This window comes from Myotis lucifugus, unplaced genomic scaffold (genome assembly GCF_000147115.1).
Source record: "Myotis lucifugus unplaced genomic scaffold, Myoluc2.0 scaffold_292, whole genome shotgun sequence".
Lineage (NCBI taxonomy): Eukaryota > Metazoa > Chordata > Mammalia > Chiroptera > Vespertilionidae > Myotis > Myotis lucifugus.
The window spans coordinates 1,471,740-1,491,777 of record NW_005871340.1 but is presented as its reverse complement, the minus strand read 5'-3'; the positions used below and the strand labels follow the sequence as shown (position 1 = coordinate 1,491,777).

At 52.6% G+C, this 20,038-nt stretch overlaps 1 protein-coding gene across 1 annotated transcript in view; it reads left to right on the top strand.

Moving 5' to 3' along the window:
* Window positions 1–173: 173 nt before the first annotated feature.
* Window positions 174–20,038, top strand: part of HK1 (hexokinase 1) — a 64,104-nt gene continuing 44,239 nt past the window's right edge. The window contains exons 1-2 of the mRNA XM_006099966.3: window positions 174–331; window positions 18,255–18,417. Coding sequence (XP_006100028.1) covers window positions 269–331; window positions 18,255–18,417 — 226 coding nt within the window. The 5' untranslated portion in view covers window positions 174–268. The remainder of the gene's footprint in view (window positions 332–18,254; window positions 18,418–20,038) is intronic.

The following is a 20,038-nucleotide window of genomic DNA, read 5'->3' as shown; positions in this document are numbered from 1 at the left end:
AGGTCCCGACGCCGCCGCGCGGCGCTGCAGAGGCGCACGGCAGCCAATGGGCTCCGAGGAGGTGGGACTGCGGGCGGCTGTCACCCTCCCGGGGACGGGAGCGCGGAGACCGGGAGCGCGCGAGCCGCGGCCGCGCCCGGGCCGAGGGGGAGGAGCCGCGGGAGCGGGAGGAGGAGCCGCCGAGCAGCAGCCCGAGGACCACTGCTCCCCAGGCTGCGGAGGACCGACCTGGCCCCACGCCTGGCTCCCCGCGCCCCCGACCGCCAGCATGATCGCCGCGCAGCTCCTGGCCTATTACTTCACCGAGCTGAAGGATGACCAAGTCAAGAAGGTGAGCCCCGCCCGCGCCGCCGCCCCGCGCTCTGGCCGCGCGGAGCGTTCCGGCATCCGCTTTCCGCCGCAGCCTCCATCCTCCTGCGCCCGGCCTGCTCCAGGCCAGCGCTGGCCGGGCTGTAGGCGGCGGGGAAAGGCTTCGCCCTTTGGTTCTCCCAGGGAGTGTGTGTGTGTGTGTGTGTGTGTGTGTGTGCGCGCGCGGTGATGGTGGGGTTTGGAGGGAAGATCCCTGTGGCTGGGCTGCTTGCTGCAGTGTCCTTGAAACGGACTGTGGATGTCAGATGGGGCCACGGGCTGTGCGGGGAGGTGGCCTGTTGGCAAGGGACTGAGCGCCGTGGGCGGAGGCGTGATCACAGAGATGCTGGGGAGGTGAGCGCACAGCAGGCCGGGGTGCTGACTGGAGGCCAGACATCCCATATTTCGGGTTCCCGGCGGAGGGGGCGGAGGGCATCGGGTGCTCCTAGAAGCTGTCACCCCGGCTCTCCCAGCTGTTGCCGCCGCTGCTTAATCTGAGGACGGAGTGACCCGCCTGGCTTCCCGGAACGCGGAGGAAGCCACCGGAAACTTTGCTCATAGGCCTCAGGACTGGATTGGCATGTCTGAATGGAATTTTTTATTCCTCTACGTGACTGCTCTCTTAAAGCTGTAATTTCCAGCCAGTCCAGGGAGCACAAATAAGAGACTGGGCTTTTGAGTTGGATGGAGGCTTTGACAAGTATGCTTGACACGTGTGCACTTGCACATGGTTTCATCTCCCAGGTGTTGCTGCCTTTGGCATATAAAATACTGTCTGCTGGCAGGTCTTCACGATGCTGCTTCCTAGGGCGGGAGCTTCTTACGCTGCTCCCTTCTGCCAGCTTTGCCACCACGTTCTTAAGAAACAGTCCAGGCTGTAGGGAAAGGCCCATTTTATTAGTGCCAGGCCTAGCACAGCCTCCTGACCCACCCACACCCTGAGTGGGTGACATTCTTGCCAGGAAAAGCTGGGAGGGACTAGCAAAGTCAGCCTCCCTTTAAAGTTCAAACAAGGGGCGTGCTACCCACAGGTGAGATGCATGAGCCACAGGCCTGGATTTTCTGCTCTACAAGCCACAGGATGTTCAGTTTCTTTCTATCCACCACCTAAGACAACCCCTTCCTCTGGCACGATAGGAAACAGGCCTGATGAGGGTGACCTCATCAAGGTCACAGTGAGTTAGAGGCAGAGCCTGGGTGGGACCCAGGTCTCCGCCTTTCTTCACAGGGAACTTGCCCAGCCTCCTCTGAGAAATTAGCTGAAGGGGAGGTGCTGAGACCAAGGTCTTGGGGATGCTGCTTGGACCCTGGATCAGTGCTGAGTGGGGATCAGAGTGGGGCAGTTAGGACACAATCCTGGGACTCTGCCACGGTCCCTCATGGCTGTGAGTGACAGTGACTCTCAAGTGATATTCGATTTCACGGTGGGAATGTAAGGCCTGGATGAGTTCACTGCTCTCTCCCTGCACATGGTACCCTCTGTAGCTCAAGACAGCAGGCAGACCAACTGGGGTGGGGACTCATGACCTTGGAGGCCCAGGGGTCCTCAAACTACGGCCCGCGGGCCACATGCAAATACAAATATTGTATTTGTTCCCGTTTTGCTTTTTTTCACTTCAAAATAAGATATGTGCAGTGTGCATAGGAATTTGTTCATAGTTTTTTTTTAAACTATAGTCCGGCCCTCCAACAGTCTGAGGGACAGTGAACTGGCCCCCTGTTTAAAAAGTTTGAGGACCCCTGTTGTAAGCCAACAGCGTCCACACCCACCACCACCACCAATTGTGGTCTCCAGGGCTGAGTTGGGTTGAGTTAGGACTGCACTCAGTGGGACCTGTTTTATCAGGCACACAGCATCTAGTGTGGCCCCGCTATCCCCCAGGCTCCTGTAGACATCTGAGTATGAGACTTGTGAATCGATTGATCCTCAAATCCCTCCTCCTCTGAGACTGGGAGTCTGACATCCCCTCCCTGCCCTCCTCTGGCCTCAGAACCTTGCTGGAGGACAGTCTTGAGGCCAAAGCTTCTACCAGATAATATTATTGGTCAAGGAGAGTCTTCAAAACAAATGGCCTTCTTGCACCGATGGCTTCTTAGGCTGCTTCCTATGGTGGGAGTGTGGTTTCCTGCCAGGGGATCGATCACCTTGGCCTGCATCATGGGCTGAGTGGGAGGGCCATCGTGGGTGTGGTCCCCGGAAGCTGCCTACTTGGGCCTCTTGAGCGCACTTGTTCTGATGGCCTAGTCAGCTTATTAGAGGCCAGCCCTCCCTACCCACACGATTGCAGGGAAAGCCGGGTGAGGGTGAAGGACTCCAAGCCTCACCCTGGGGCTTTGCCTACGACCTGACGGGGACGTAGAACAGTGGTGGGCAGCCATGATGATTCAGCCCTTCAGCTCTAGGTGGCCTTCGGGGCTCCGCAGATAGCATGGCACCAGCTATTAACCCCTTTCCGTTTTCTTGCCCTCTGGCCTAGGTGTAGGTGGAGGGAAGGTGGGGGTGACACCAGCGAAGGTTTACTGGGATTGCTCCGGACACAGAAGTGGTCATGGCAAGGGTATTATTTCTCTCCCTCTGAGACATGTCAGTAATTCAACTTCATAAATCTGTCCTGGTTTGAAACAGGCCGAATGCCTGGCTTCTTGGCATGGAGCTCCATTTTCCAGACTGTGTCTGCATATTATTGATTAATAGAGCCCAGTGCAAAGAGTGTCCCGTCATTAGGCAGAACTAAGCAAAAAACACAATTTCCTTTCACTCTTCTAGTGCTTTTAGGAGGCACATGTGTGCTTGTGAAAGATTCCATTCATCAGAACCCCAGACATCTGCTAATCTGCAGCCAGAGACTGGGTCCTTTGACCTCCAAGTAACTTTTAACATGCCTCTGATCTCACCAGCGTCCCCACTCGGTTTAGCCATTAGGAACCTGTAGGAGGGTGAAGTATCGCATAGTCCTCTGCTTGTTTAGGAAAGGAAGAGGAGTCCAGCAAGGTCAGGAACTTGGCCTTTAAAGAAATACGACTTTCTTTTCTCTAGGGTTGTCAGAATGGTGAGCAAACGCCAGTGGATTTTCTCTGGGTGGGATCCCCCTGACCTAAGTAATCCCCATTTGCCAGTGAGATTCGTCCCGAAGGCCAGGACCCAGGAGTCTTCAGAGTGCTTGGCCAAGGAAGGTGGGGGAGAGTGTGCTTAGCAGTTAAAGGGCTATTTACTCAGAAACCCATGTGTCCCAGCTGCAAAAGCAAGCATTAAAAAAATGCCCCTTCTTGTTCTGGGGTGAGAGGGATGAGTGTTAGAAAATGATGAAAAATGGCTCATGTACCTTTTGGTTCGGCGTTATACACATATCCTGGAAGGGCCTCTCACTCCTTGGCGAACATTCATTGCGCAGTCCCTGTCCTCTGTACCTTGGATGTGCCTAGGAGTTCTCCTCTGAGAGAAGCCCCAATACTTGATTTGGTTTGGTAATTTGGGGCTGTCGTGAGGAAATAAACTTGGAAAGTGGGTAGATATGAGGGACTTTCACATCTGGCCAAGCTGTGCTGTCCTCCCACACTCCTGCTGTTCACTGGAGAAGGCCTGGGCAGCTTTCTCCTAAAAGGACTGGTTTGGCACGACTAGTCCGACTCCTGTCAGGGATTCCTGCCTGACAGAATTAGCCGCTGGAGTGGGCTCTGAGCGTGTCTGAGGAGGCCCCGGGGAGAGGCTGGCTGGGGAGGCAGCCGTACATACACCTCTGCGTCCAGGAAGCAGTCGTGGCGGCCGCTGGCTCCCGCTTATTGATTTGAGGACCTTTACAATCACATCTGATCGTGGGAACTCAGTGGTTTCTGCAGAAAATGTTGAAGTCCTTTATCATGTGCAGAGAACTGTGCTAGGCTGGGGGACAGCTATGAACATGGTCGAAATGGTCGCTATTCTCATGGAGTATCAATAATTATTTGCTGTCTTATGGTGAGTGCAAAGCATAGAATGCCAGGAGAGCAGAGCGGAGCCCGTGGCCCGATCTTGGGAGGGATATCACCAGCTTAGGAATTGCTTAAAGCCAGGCTGTCGATATACAGGAGAAAATATTATATGCAGAAACTTCGTAAAGGAGAGGCAAATGGTTAGTTACCAAATTGTAGTATTTCTTTCTCTCCCGAAACACTCCATGGCTGTCTTATCAGATACCATGTACGTGTGTGCGTGTGTGTGTGTCTATCTGTCAGGACCTGAGGCATTGACCCCGTGTGTCCCAGGGCACCCCCTCCCCCTCACAGCTCCCCAGGGTGTCCTGCTAGCTCCCCGGTGTGCAGCACACAGAAGGCGGAGATTCTATCCCCCATTTAGAAACGGGGACTGGAGCTCCAGAGGAGGTGAGTGACTTTCTCAAGGCCTTAAGAAAATCTGGAATGGGATTCAGAGGGTATTCTAGCTCCCTCTGCTTCTTTCCTCCAGAAAAACCCACCTTTGTTGATTTTAATGATTTACTTTGGAATGTGTATTAATGTGTGTACGGAGGAGTTAATTTTATATTATGAAGCAGTTGAGGTGCATAAAAAAATACTGAAGTTGACATAACATGCACCCGTGTATCTGCTCCTCATTTGAGATATAAAACACAATTATTACGTCACAGGCACAACTGAAACCCCTTGTATCCCCATCGTCAGTTCCATCCATTTCTCCGTCCAGAGGTGACCTCTCTCCTGAATTTGGTGTGCATCATTTCCATGCATGATTTTATACTTTTATTACATACCATGTATCTATACGCAGCATATAGTGTTACTTTATGGGATTTTAACCTTTTGTAAATGGTGCTGTACTGTATGTATCCTTCTGCAGCTTGCTTTTGTTAGCTCAACAATCTATATCTGGGATTTTTTTCCACGTAGCTCTATTTCATCGATTTAAGCTGCTGTGTGCTCTTACATTGTGTGACTACAGTGCAATTAGTGTATCTATTCTTCTGATGGGCTTTGGGGTTTTTAAATTTTCGAGTTACAGTGTCACGCGCATCTCCAGTTCACGTGCAAGTTTCTCTAGGCTCTAGGCTGAGTCTGGGGTCGGAACTGGTGGGTGGAGGAGTGTGTGCATTTTCTCATTTTCAGGGTTTTGCCAAGTTGCCATCCTCCATGGTCGCACCACAGTCAGAACTTTGTATGGGTTCCTTTTGCTCCACGCCACCCTTGGTGCAGTCACACCTTTAAAGATGTTTGACATTTTTAAAGACTCTGCTTTTTTTTTTTTTTTAAGACGCTGCTTCTTGTCAGTTATTACCATTCACAATATAGCACTCAAGCTTGGTTTAAAATTAGCCCTTTCTTAGTGCATCTTATCGAGAAGCAGAGCCCTCCTTGCAAAGTATTGCTGAATGAAGTTGACAGCGCTCATTGTGAGCAGTGCCAGCCCCATTGACTGAATGGTTTGCTGCTGAAATGTTTGCACTGAATCGAGGTGTGTGTGTGGGGGGTGGGGGGGGAGGTAGATAAGAGAAAGGCTTATGAGGACTCTCTGTGGCTTCTTGTGATCTGGCATGAATCGGTTAAACTTTTCTGGGAATTAAAACACACACGTGGGCATTTGGCCACACACCCTCTCTCTTCCTGGGTGGATCCGAGCCGGGCAGGGCTGGTGGCTTATCAGTCCCTTACGCGTGCCCAGCTCTGTTAGAGAAAACTCAAGCCAGCAGCCTCTCCCAGACTGTCTTCCGTAAAAGGAGAGGGTGGCTGTGCCCCCGCAGCCACCGGGGAAGCTGAAATGTGGAGCCCGCGGCTCAGCCCTTCGCAAACAGAAGCTGAGGGAGAGGCCCGCTACTGCACGAGGCAGAAAATGTCGGATCACGTTCATCTGATTGCAAACCTGATTACAGGCTCGCAGACGCCGGGACCTGGAGGGTACCTCAGAGCGAAGGGCGCACTGAATGCCTACTGGGGTCTGTGTTTTCCCTATCATGGGCCTTATTTCATCATTAATATAACAACACCAATCGAAACCAACCTAATGCCCGGCACATCTACTGCCAGGTTGATGCTAAAGGCATTACATCCCCACAGCGCCCCTGTGAAGTGGGCACTGTCATCACCTCCACTTTTGGGTGAGGCCTCAGCTCATACACAGAAAAGCCAGCCAGCATTCGGACCCAAGTCAGATGGCAGTGCAGTCCCTGCTTTTATTTTTTAATCGAGATAGAATTCACACACCAAAAAATGGACCATTTTCAAGTGTGCCATTCAGTGGTTTCTAGTACAAGATTGTGCAACCATCACCACCATCTAATTCCAGAACCTTTTCATCAGCCCCCAAAGAAACCCCATATCCATTAAGCAGTCACTCCCCCTTCCTCCCTCCATCCAGCCCCTGGCATCTACGGATGTACTTTTTAAAAATGGATTTGCTTCTTCTGGACATTTCACATAAATGGAATCATACAATCCGTGGCCTTTGTATCTGGCTCCTTTCACTAAGCATGTTTTCGAGGTTCATCCATGCTGTAGCAAGTATCATTACACATTCTTTTTTATTGCTAATACTTAGCTGTATCAATATACCACATTTTGCTTATGCGTTTGTCAGTTGATGGACATTTGCATTGCTTCTGCTTGGGGGCTGTGAACAAATATCTGTGTACACAGTTTTTCTGCGTGGATATATGCTTTCATTTTTCTTGGGTGTATGCATAGCAATGGAAGGAAGGGCATCCTCTCCATTTAGAAATGGGGACCTGGAGGCCCCCACATGGTGAAGTGACTTGTCAACTTGACCACACAGCTCATGAGTGGTCGTGACAGGAACACTACCAGGTCTCCTGGCTCAGAACCCTGCTCTGTCATTTTGCTGGCTAGGGAAACAGATCTAGGAAGAGAAAGAGCTCTGGGGAGGGGCAGACCCTCCAGGGGCCCTGACACCCATCTCTCCTTCCTCCCCAATCTCCCCTCCACCAGCACACTGGCTGGTGGCTGCCAACCCCACCTCCCCATCTCCCCACCCCTCAACTCCTCAGTGTTGACCAGCTCCCTCTGCTTGGGAAGGAAATTGGCCCAATAAAGTCACTTACAGTGAAATGTTAGGGATTTTTCCTGGTTTTCAAATTTTCTCCTTTCCCTTCCCATTTGCCCCCACCCCCCTCCTCGTTTGCATTTAAAAGAGGACCCCCAGGGAGAGCGCTGCTTACCCTTCAAGAAGAGCCCTGATGCTCTCTGTATGCCACTCCTAGCATTCTCTCCCAGCTCTGCCTGGACGTGCAGATTGACACTGGGGTTTGCTTGCAGCCTTTATTCAATCTGACTTATTTCTCTGATGTCCCCGGGTGCCTTCCGGGACCCTCTCGGGTGGATGGGGTGAGTGGAGTAGGATAACCAGGCCGCCGTTGTAACGAAGGCACCATCTCACCTTTGCAGAGTTCTCCATTTACAAAATATTTTCACATGCTTTATTTAGTTGAGTCCTTACAGCAAGCTCGGATGTATGTATTTCTTCCTGCATCTTATTTTTTTAAGATTTAAAAAAATTGATTTTTAGAGACAGAGGGAGCGGTAGAGAGAGGAACATTGATGTGAGAGCAGAGCATCGATCGGCTGCTTCCTGCACCCCCTACCAGGGATCGAGCCCATAACCCGGGCATGTGCTCTGACCAGGAATTATACCAGCAACCTCTTGGTGCACAGGGCAATGCCCAACCGACTGAGCCACCCCGGCCTGGGCTCTTCCTGCACTGGACATGTGGGGCAGGCAAGCTTCAGGAAGTGGAATTGACATGATCTTGATGGCCAGAACGCAGTAGGGCTGGGGTGGGATGCGGCCACTCTGACACTGGTGGGTAGCTCTTGCCATGCGTGCAGAACTAGGACTGTTGTTCAGGGCTCGAGACGCCCAAGAGGTGCATTGTGGTGGTCCCCCAGAGAAGCCATCCCCCAAGGCTGCCAGGATGGTGATGTGACTGGAATGAGAGAGCAGTGCTGTCCAGAACCGTAGTCACCAGCCACGTGTGGCTACCGAGCACTTGGCGAGTCTGTTTTGAGGTGTGCCGTTAAATATAAAATACACAGGATTCTGAAGACTTTGTATGACAAAAAGATAAAGTAGCTCATTCATAATTTTTTAAATATTGATTACACGGAATAATATTTTAAATATTGGGTTAAATAAAATATTATTAAAATTAATTTCACATGTTTTTTAAAAATGGGTACTAGAACGTTCACAATGACACATGTGGCTTGCATTATGTTCCCGTTGGACAGTGCTCTGCTAGACATGCTCTGCAATGGCTCAGAAGTTTGGACAGAAGCACTCTGCACTTGAAGCAGGGGGTTCCTGGGGTCCTTGGGCCCCTGTTTCCTCTTCTGTAAGACCTGGAGGCTGGAATCCATGACCTCTGAAGGATCCCTCCAGCTGGAGCAGTGTTGTTCCGTGGGCATCAAGCTCTCTGTGCCTCGGTTTACTTAGCTGTCGGATGGGGTAAATGAGTCCTGCCTTACTACCTGCTCATGTATCAGATTAGAGAAGGGACGTAGAAACGCTTGGACAGTGTACAGAACATTGCAAATGCTGGATGTTACCGTGGTGCTTCACCCAGAGCACACCTGTAGGCCCCTTGAGAGGCATGGGGTGGGGGCGGTTGGCGGGGAGTGAAGCTTTCGGGTCACAGGGGGGAGGCAGCAGGGTCCCGAGTGGGGCAGTGACCCTGGGTACAGACCTGCCTCGGCCACCGTGGGTTTCTGGAAAGCCTGCGTTCTGAGGAATCCAGGGTCATGGAGCTCCTGTGCGTAGGTGAGGGCAGTTTTCATTGTTGCTGTTTACTGGTGGGAAAGCAGAGCTGGACGGACTTTCTCAAGGTTAGAGAGGGAGACAGGGTAGCTGGCGGAAGCCAGGTCTGCTCCCACCCTGTGGTATTGGCGACTTACAGTGTGAGCGTCTGGTTGTGTCCTAGTGAAAGGAAAACTGTCTGCACTTCAGAGCCTCCCTTCCCTTTTGTCTGGAGGTACCTGGGTCACTGGGACTGTGAGTCTGGAGGCTGGCCCCGGGCCAAGCCATCCTGGCTCAGAATGAAGCCTGTTGTTCTTGCAGCGCCACATTCCAGGGCTGTTCTGTTCCCCTGGAGGGGCGGCGCCTCCTGTATTTTTAGCCAGGTCAGTATGACAGCTCTGTCTCTCTCCCCAGCAGGAAACCTTATTAGTGGGTGCCAAGGTCAAGGTCACTGAGGACCTTGGGCATGATCACGAGGCCTCCCACGGCCCTCCTGGCAAGAGGAATCTGGGATAAGGGAAGGAGCACTGAGTTTGGAGTCTTAAGCTGGAGCCGCCCTGGTTGCTGGGTGCTTGGAGCCTTTCCACTGTGCGGCCTCAGGCTCTTGCTGTGGAATGGGGTCAGTCACTCCCACCCTGCAAGTGTGCAGACTGGATCGGGGCAGGTCGAGGTGCCCAGCACGGGCCCTTTAAGCTTGCTGTTTCATCGTGGTTCCTGGAAGCTCGGTTTCTGGAGGTTTTTCCTCCTGGCTTTTTGAGAGTAAAAAGAAGTGTGGTACGAGCAATCCCTGGTGCTTCATAGTGAAACAGAACTAACAGTTCAGAAGCATAACTACAGTGAAAGAGAAGGCCCCGAGAGCTGTGTCCGGACCTTGAATAGGAGCCTGGGAGAGGGAGCCGCCCGCACACGGCTCATTCAGCGCGTGGGAGGGACCTCTTGTTTGGTGATGCTCCCACCCATTTTCACTGGAGCCTCTGAAGTGAAATATTTTCCCAAACACATTTCCTCTGGTGACTTTCAGGTATTCGCAGGCTCTGGGAGGCTTGAATAGCCGCCTGGGAATCCTCATGGGGTTCTATGTCCCTCAGGGCCTCTGTCTTGAAATGCAGATGTGAGAGGAAGAGGGTGGATTAGAGGCCGCCTGGAACACTGTCCCTCAGGGAGAGGCCGTTGGCCCCTCACAGGTCACCACGAGGCCAAAGTGAGGGCTGGGGCTGGAGAAGGGCTGGGCCGTTCAGGGAAGAGGAGCCTCAGCCTTATCTGAGCCAGCAAACCTGAGACTCCCGGGCGAGGTGTCCCCAGGGCCCTCCCGCCCAGCAGAGCAGCCACCCAGCCCAGCCGAGAAGCCACGCCGAGGGCTTTGGGGGGACACAAAGGGCCTGGAAGGCATGGCCCCTGCACCCCTGGGTCTAGCTGGAGACATGTGTGTGAGGCTGCCGTGTCTGAGAAAGACTCACATTCTGTGATGTGTCCACCAGGGAGATGAATTCCTACTTAGTGACCGACAGCGAGGGGATGCGGAGGGGAGCAGCCGGTGTTGGGCGGGGTGGATCGTGGCATGCCCTCCAAGGAGGGGGTGAGTTTGGAGATGGGCTTTGGGAGACAGAGGAGCGGGGCGAGGAGAGGCCTTGTACAGGTCCAGCAATCAGTGGACAGTGGACCCGTGAACACCTTTGTGGGTAAAGAGCCACTGTCAGGGCCCGGGGCTACGTGAGGGAGGGCAGCGGTGAGCTGGGAGTAGCTGGTTCCTGTAGGGAACCCACTAGAGCAAAGCATCTCTCCTTATGGCCAACTTCCTCCCTGTGACCAGCTGCTAAGAGCAGTACAGAAACTTGGGTTCCTCTGGCCACCACCCATAGCTGTGAGGTGGGGCTGGGCAGCCAGGTAGCCATGGGTAGGCAGGAAAAGGGGTGGGACCCTGCCGGGCGGCACACCCCCCAGCAGAGGGTCTCACTGGGCCAGGACCGATCAGAACAGATAATCTGTAGCTGGCGTGGGGTGAAGGAGGCTTCCTAACACACATTGCAGTGGCGTGCTATCTGCAAGGAGTGGACGGAGCTGTGGCTTTCATGCCGCCCGCATTCCCATGTCTCCTTGCTCCTGAAAGCCCTCGGCCTGGGTTCTCCCTGCGCTGAGCAAGCCAGGTACAGAGGAGCACAGGGCCAGGGATGGGGCACCCGTGTCCTCTCTGGATCTCTTCTGACCAGAGAGTCACCTTGGCCAACTGGAGAACCTCTCTGGCCCCCGTTTTTTCCCTGGGGTGTCGCAAGCGAGGACAGCGGCCCTACTTCTCTGGATAGGATAGTTCAAGGCCCACCACGTGAAAGTGCGTGCAACGTAGAGAGGCCTTTGTCAATCAAAGTCACAGACACGCCTGCATGGAGGATGGCAAGCCTGGATGCCCACAGGACGGCAAAGCCAGTCAGACGCAGGTGTCTCCATTGCCTCGTCCGTGCCCCATCCTTGAAGCAGGGGGTCCCGAGAGGCAGTTCCCAGAGGAAATAGGGAGGTGGAGTTAAGGTTTCAAAAGAAAAAAAAATGTTTATGATTCCGTTGTTGTAAAATGGAATAAGCCAGGCTCTGTATGCGTGAGGGTTTGTGTAGGTAGGAAAACCAACCTACAACATAAAGCTATTGTCCCTGGGACGGCTGGGGGAAGAACTCCCTCTTTTCACTTGTCTGCATGTATGTGTTGCTTGAATATCTTTTAATAATAAATGGGTATTGCTATTCTTACTGGAACTTACTGTTAGTTGTTTTAAGAAATCAATAAAACATTGCAAATGTTTCAGAGCAATTTTGCCAGAATCTTCCATTTGCTGTGGTTTCTGGTGTAGTGCCACCCACCTTTAGTTTTCTCTTCTACAACATGGACCAATCACATTCGGCGACCAGGGCATTTTTCTGGGTATTCGGGTAGAAGGAGCTGGGACACGGGCTCATGTCTGTTAGAGAGGAGAGGCAGGGAGATGTCTCCCTTCTCGTCATTTAGATGGGAGGGTGGGAAATGATGTTGGATGCTTATTTTACAAATTCTCCCAGAAGCTGTCTGGGGTGAAAGTATTATTATCCTCATGTTAAAAGTGAAGAAAAGCCAAACTCAGAGAGGTTATGTAACTTGTCCAGAGTCACAGGAGCTAATAAATGGCAGATCTTGGAGTTGAACCCAGCCCCCTTTGTCCATAGCTTCCTATTCTCCCCGCCACATGAGAGAGAATGGAGTGTTAGGGAGAAGCCCAAAACGAGGGGTTAGGAGAGGAATGTAGACCCAGCTGCCAGTTACAAACTGTGTGACTCCTTGTGAATCATGGGTCTCAATTTTCTCTGCTGTAAAATGTAGAGATCTTTCCTTCCTGTTGTGCTAGGAGAAAGGGAACTAACATATCAAGCACCTGCTTCATCCCCAGCACCTGGCATCTCTGAGCTTATCTCATCTCTTATTATGACATGCACATGGGCTAATGATGAGCAGTCCTGAGGGGAAAAGCCCTCTGCAAATGTGAGCTATTATTAAAATAACACGAACCCCCCGGGACCTGTTTTCTCCTGAGTCAGTCTAGGAAAGAGAAGTGAATCCGATGATGAAATCACTGCCCTTTTCTTAAGCAAGAGTCCTCAGCCCTTCGCTGCCAGCTCCCCAATTTCCTTTTTTGAAAGTTCATTCTGAAAGCATGCACGGAGCACCCTCAGGCCCAACTGTTGCCCTGCCTCATTCTTTTTGTTACTTCTCACCTGAGGCTATTTTTCCATTGATGTTTAGATAGAGTGGAAGGGAGGGAGAGAGACATTGATGTGAGAGACACATCGACTGGTTGCCTCCCACACATGCCCCAATCGGAGCTGGGATTGAGCCTGCAATTGAGGCACGTGCCCTTGCCTGGAATCGAACCCATGACCCTTCAGTCTGCAGGCTGACGTTCTATCCACTGAGCTAAACCGGCCAGGGCGATCTCTGCCTCATTCCTGATCCTCACAGGAGAGGACGAGAGAGGGGGTGAAAATTTTCCATGGTTGCGCCCCCCCTCCACAGAAGGTCAAAATGCCCGGGTCACCAGTGGTCACACCTCCTGCCACGACTGGCCTGTTCGTTCACTTGGGCACGTCCGGTCTTGCATTGATATTTTGTGCATGTTCTGTTGGGAGCAGGGGGGCACTGGGGTCGAGCACAGAAATGGTGGCGTTTAGCACAGTGCGTGGCCCCTGTGTGTGCTCATTAGCTGACGGCTCTGGGCCAGGCACTCGACCAGGCTACGTTCTCCCCTCTGACATCTCCTGAGCTGCCTCTGGAGCTGCTGAGAGCTCGGGCCCTCCTGGTCTGCAGGAAGGACAGTCCAGGACCAGTACTTGCTTAGTATCTGGGCGAGAGTGTCCATCCTGTGCGGCCGACCTGGCTCTCGCCCTCGGGAGAAGGGCTTGTCCCTTCAGGTGAAAGGTGCTCTGGAGGCTGCCCAGGGTCCTCGTCAGTCTCGGCCAAGTGTCTGCAGGACTCGGCCGGGCTTGTGGTGTCTGGTCCTGGCACCTCCCATTTCCTCCCCAGCCTGGCCAGGGTCCTGTGTGCCAGGGTGGGCACTTGGGGCCCGGACGCCTGGGAGGCTCCATCCTAGGACAGATGTCCCCAAGACTGGCCTGGCTGCGTGAAGCCTCTAGAAGAGGTGCTGTGCCCTCTGGTCACCCAAATGCAGGGCTGGGGTCGGAGGCACAGGAGGGGTGGCTGGGGCACAGTGTTTGGCCAGAGCAGTGAAGGGCGAGTCCTGAGGGGAGCGGAAGGGCTGTGGAGGTGGAAGTGTGAGAAGGAAGGGGAGGAAGAGACCTGCAGGTGCGGTGGAGAGGGGACGGAAATAGAAAAGCTGAAGGGGCCACAGGCTTTGCCAAACGTCCCAAGACCAGAAGCTGTCCTTTTCCAGGTCTGAACCCTCTGCCATCTGACCCCTCCTGGGCTTCTGGCCCCACCCTCTGTAGAAAGAAATAGCAGTTCTGTTACGGGGTTTCCTGCAGAGCACAGCCTCACTGAGATCTGGAGAAAATGGCAGGGGCGGCTTCCCTGACACCCTTCTCTCCCGCCTCCTTCCACCACCACCCATCCTCGGTCCCCACCTCAGGTGGACAGCAGCCGCCCAGCCCGCGGCAGCCCAGCCAGCGGCAGCCCACAGCGGGTCTGCATGAGGGGAAAGAGGCCCCCTGTGCGCAGAGGTGCCCAGGGTGGTGGGTACTTGGCCGGCCCCAGCCCCAGGGTCTCCACTGTTTGGAGGCCCCTCCTGAGCTCCCTCCGACCAGTGGAAAGGGCTCCCCTTGGTTTATCCTCATTCACATGACATCCAGGAGGCCTCAAGTTCAGGGCCAGCTCTGCCCCAGCTTGTGTCCTTTTTGGCCTCATTTCCTACATCTCCTTGGGGAGGGGGGTTGTGCCACGTGATGATTCATGAACCTGAACCAGAGGAGGCAGGTTCTCTCTGTTCCCAGCCGGTTTCTGATTTGAGCTTCTAGGCTCTGTTTGGGTTTGGCTTGGCTGTCCTGCAACGTCAGGATTCTGAGATCCGTGTTCTTGTGCCAAGCTGCACCTGGAGCTAGGAGACAGGATGGGGTAATGGAGAGCCCTGCCTTTTCTAGAAGCTTCTCCCTGTCCAGCTGGAAAACCTCAGCAGCTTTCCTTGGTCTGCCCTCCACAGAGTAGGGGACAGGCCTTCCCTTGGGGACGGGCATGATTGTTAAAGACAGCATTAGACTTGCAGGTATGAGACCTGACTTCCGGTCGTGTGCTTTGAACTAATCACGTAGCTTCTTGGAGCCTCAGTTTCTGCGACAGTGAAGTGGATCTCATTTCCAAAGAGATGTGAAAAAGGAGGCCAAGAAGAGGGTACAAGTCTCGCTGACAGGGTCGTTTTGAAGGTTAAATGACATACTGGATGTGAAATCATTTGTAAACCACAATCCTATATAATAAAGAGGTAATATGGGATAGGGCCTAAACCGGCAGTTGGACATCCCCCGAGGGGTCCCGGATTGGAGAGGGTGCAGCCTGGGCTGAGGGGACCGCCCGCCCCTCCCCCTGTGCACAAAATTCGTGCACGGGGCCTCTAGTATAATGATAAAGTATTATTCCAACATCTGATATTAATTGAATTCCTATTGTGTACGAGGCAACTGGGTGGGTTCCAAAGGTCTATTTGATCTTTTCTTTCCCTGGAGGACTCACACATTATCAGATGAGATGGACAAGTCAATAAATAGATCATCATATTGTGGGGTGGGGGGTGCGGCAGTTGAAGCATGCCCAAAATGTAGAATAGCCATGTGACTATTATTGCACGGACTTGCTCCTGCTCGTCCATTCTTACCCCATACACAGCTTGATCTATTCTGAACACAGATCTCATTGGCGGATACTCATTCGAGTCACTCCAAGGCTGCCGTGCTTTGGGGTTAATCTAAATGTGTTTATGTGGCTTATAACGCCCTGCACGGTTTAGCTCTTTCCAGTTGCCCCACTTACACTGTGTGCTGGATGCACATGGAGTTTATTTCTGTTCATTGCACAAACCACCCTCCCTTGCCTTCAGCCTTCCCACACGCTCTTGCTGTTCCTGGATGCACCCTGCCATCACCCTTCCCGGAGGCCTTCTCTGGCGTGCACTCAGTACACCCCCGTGTGCTCCTGTGGGTGCCATGTGGCAAGGACTGCTGATCCGGTGCTGCTGACCTTGGGGGCAGAACAGAGCATGTCTCTTCGTAGGGCTGTGGTTCTGGTCATTTCTAGCTCAGCTCTCGGTGGTTTCTGATTGCCCTTCTTTGCAATGCTTTGCCACGAAGGGGAAAGGAAAGGTGGGGGTGTGGTAGAAGAGATTGGCGGTGGGGCCAGGATTGTCTCTGGCCACAGAGGACCCTGGGGGACTTTGGCCAATGCCTTGATTGTCAGGGAGGCAGGAGCAGGCAGGGCCTGGAAGAGCACAGGCGTAGAGACCAAAGCAAGAAGGCTGCCCAGGAGCAAAATAGGCAGAGGTGACCTGGGACTGGAGACTCTGTGTCCTTGAATCAGGACATTTCCAGTCACCCTGAAAAGTGAGCATGAGATGCCATTTGCAGAAGCAAATCAGAGTCAAGGTCTTTTCAGCCTCACTGGGTCATAAATCTGTCTCTCTGTGCACCAGGAGCCTTCTGTGTGCAAGGCTGCCTGCCAGGCACTGGGATACATGCAGAAAGCTGTGATCCAGGCTAGAGCTTGGGCAGACATCAGTGCTGAGGGAGGGGTTGTCTCTAGCCTGAGGAACTTGGGCATCCGCAGGAGGAGGTGACATTTGATCTGAACGTAGAAGGGTACGTGAGATTTGGGAAGAGAAGGAAGGGCATTTTAGTCGGGAAGCCCAGGCCTACCAGGAATGGCAGAGGTAGTTGGACTGGAGTTCACGGGGCACGGAGCCACACCTACAGAGCACAGGTGCCTCGGACATGGGAGGCATTGCAAGACTTTGAGCAGGGGAATGAATTGACCAGTGTTGCAGTTTAAGAAGGTGAGTGTGGCAGGGTCTAAGAGGATTAATTGGAAGGTTGAGGGATTGAAAATGGAAAACTATTACAGTGAATGAATGAGTAATCAATCAGAAATCAGTAATCCACGCATGCAGTTACCAAGGAGTGGCAAAAACATGAATGATGGCTCAAAATGACTTCTGGTGAACTCCATGCGGACAGGCACCATGAGGATAGGTATCTAGCCCAGGGCTAGGCACATAGTATGTGCCCAATAAATGCTTTTTGAGAGAATAAATGGGAAGAGACTATGAAGAAAGAACAACCAATGACAATCAGGGAGCCTGAGGTTACGAACCTGGGAACCTTGAGGAACAGGGGGAACCAGGAGGAGGCGCAGGTTGGGTCAGTATATGGAATGACTTGGAAGCTTGATCACATCAGCCCTGGTACACGGGCATGGAAGCCTGGGGGGCTGTTTCTATATCTTCTGGGGATGGTGGGGTTAAGATCTCTGCTCTGGGCCTGCTGCCCCAGGTTCTGAAGGATGCCAGCCCTTTGGCCCTGTTTCTACCTACTTAGAAATCACACCCAAGGAAACCCGTCAATACCACTGTCTTATCCTATATGATAAAAGCCTAATATGCTAAGTGTCTGGTCGTCTGGTCATCCATTCAACCAATCAAAGTGTAATATGCTAATGATATGCTAAGGCTGCTCTTCTGCTCGCCATGACGTGCACTGACTACCAGAGGGCAGACAGTCAACCAGTCAACCAGTTGCTATGACGTGCACTGACCACCAGGGGGTAGATGCTCCAACTGGTAGGTTAGCTTGCTGCTGGGGTCCAGCCGGAGCCAGATGGGCCAGACACGCCCTGGAGCCCTCCTGCGGTCCCTCCCTGGCTGGCCTACCTCCCGTGTCTCTCCCCAGCCCCAATTGTGCACCGGTGAGGTCCCTCGGCCTGGCCTGCGCCCTCTTGCAATCCGGGACCCCTCAGGGGATATCAGAGAGTCGGTTTTGGTCTAATACTGCAGGCCAGGCCGAGGGACCCCACTGGTGCACGAATTTGTGCACCGGGCCTCTGGTGTTAGTAATAATAGGTGAAATTTATCAAACACTTTCTGTGTCTTTGGTGCTTTTCCATCTCATTTGATCTTACAACATTCTGTGAGTTAGGTCCCATTTATTGTCTTACTTTTTCAGCTGAAGAACCTGAAATTCACACACCTGCTAAGTGGTCGGGCTGGGATTTGAACTCCAGGTTTCTGGCCCTGGAGCTCTCATTCCTAACCTCTGTAGCACTTCCATTCACATGAGGATGAGCCAGCCACTTGTCATAGAGGGAAGGGGTTGTGTGGAGGCTTAAGGCGCCTCTGACATGTCTTGTGGGAGGGGGGCTGTCAAAGGGCAGCTTCCATGTAATATTTGAGGCTTGAAAGGGACCTTGGAGATATCTGGCTCATTTTACAGGGGAGGAATTAGGGCTCAGAGCATTTGCAAGCATGCTCCGAGTGACCTGGTTGATGGCATTTGATGACTTCCCATCTTGTGATGTGCCAGCATGGTTGGTCAAGTGCCCGTGGGAGCTGGATTATCCTGGACAGGTGGGCACCTCACCTGCCCTGTCCTCCCTCAGTCAAACCTGAACTGGAATGCCCTTCCTCAGCCTTGGCCTCACTCTCCTTCCTTCTCATCCTTCCCCCAGATTGACAAGTATCTCTATGCCATGCGGCTCTCCGACGAAACTCTGATAGATATCATGACACGTTTCAAGAAGGAGATGAGGCATGGTCTTTCCCGGGATTTTAATCCGACAGCCACAGTCAAGATGTTGCCAACGTTTGTAAGGTCCATTCCTGATGGTTCAGGTGAGTCTCTCATCCAGAGATCGGCTCCAAGGGCTGAATGCTCTGTGAGAATCCTTCCAACTTTCATTTATTTGTTCGCTCATTTACTCATTCCTTCACTTACCATTTCATCCATCTGTCCGTCCATCCATCCATCTTCCCTCCATACATTACCAATCCATCCATCCAACATAGGTCTACGGAGCATCTACCATGTGTCAGGCACTAGGGAGACCATGGTTGGACAAGGCTGACCTGCCCTCATTGGTCTGACTGTCTAGTACAGTGGTTCTCAACCTTCCTAATGCCGAGACCCTTTAATACAGTTCCTCATGTTGTGGTGACCCCCAACCATAAAATTATTTCGTTGCTACTTCATAACTGTAATTTTGCTACTGTTATGAATCGTCATGTAAATATCTGATATGCAGGATGTATTTTCATTGTTACAAATTGAACATAATTAAAGCATAGTGATTAATCACAAAAACAATATGTAATTATATATGTGTTTTCCGATGGTCTTAGGCGACCCCTGTGAAAGGGTCGTTTGACCCCCAAAGGGGTCGCGACCCACAGGTTGAGAACGGCTGGTCTAGTAGCTTGTGATAAGAAAGGGTTGTATTTATGGATCTTACAGATGCTGTGTAAGATCTTAGAGATGCTTGTCTCCAGAACATGAAAGGCTCCAGAAGAAAGGAAGAGTTCATTTTAGGAGCATCTCTCCATCAGAGCATCAAGGCCGCCCTTCAAATAAGTAGCAATCCTAGTGACTGGTGGGCCTCAGACTCAGAGGGGAGATTTGAGTCCCCATCTGAACAAAGTGTATAGATGCTAAATCAAGGTAGCCCCCAAGCAGAGAAAGGGCAGGGGAGAGAGAATGGAAGAAAAAGTTATCCTGTTGGTGTGTCTGTATGGCTCATGCCCCACAGTGGGGAGTGGGGGGGCTCAGCCCCTGCACTTGGCAGGGTGGAGGCTGAGAGGGCTCAGCCTGGCCTGCTCACGGAGCTGTTCTGTCCAGCCAACCCGCCGTTACTAGTTTGCAGGGGCGGGTGCTGTTCCTACCTCGCTCTGAGCTGTGTTCTGTGCTCTAAGCTGGGACTCACCTATATGTGAGAGAAGGAAGAAGGAAGTCCAGTCTCTCCTGGGGTTGTGAGTACACGCCCTGAGAGTACGGCCCTCATTCCCTGCTCTGGAGGTTCCTGTAAAGCTGGGGTTTGGGGCAGCTGGCATGCAGCCTGCAGAATGGATGTCAGGAGAACTGCAGCAGTTGCAGCCGATGTGCACAAAGGATGGGCAAGGGCAGGGCTGTGGGGAAGTCCTGCTCCGCCTGCAGCGGCCGTTAGAAGTCTGGGTGGCTCCCATGCTGAGGGAGAGCATGTGCCTTTGGCCCCGGTGGGCTGTGCTCCATGCACACACGTTGGCATTTGTATCCCTGATGGCTCTTGACTATTTAAAATCTCCTCCACCTCCATCCTTTGGTTTTCCCTGAGGTCTTGGTTACCAGCAGTTTCGGGTTTTATTAACTACCAAAGAGATTCTGGCCTCAGAGTGGCTGGACGGTGGTGTGCCCTGGGTTTTGTTCTGATGCCTCTGGCTTTGTAGCTCACTTCTGCTTTTCCCAGCCCTGGATGGTACTCAC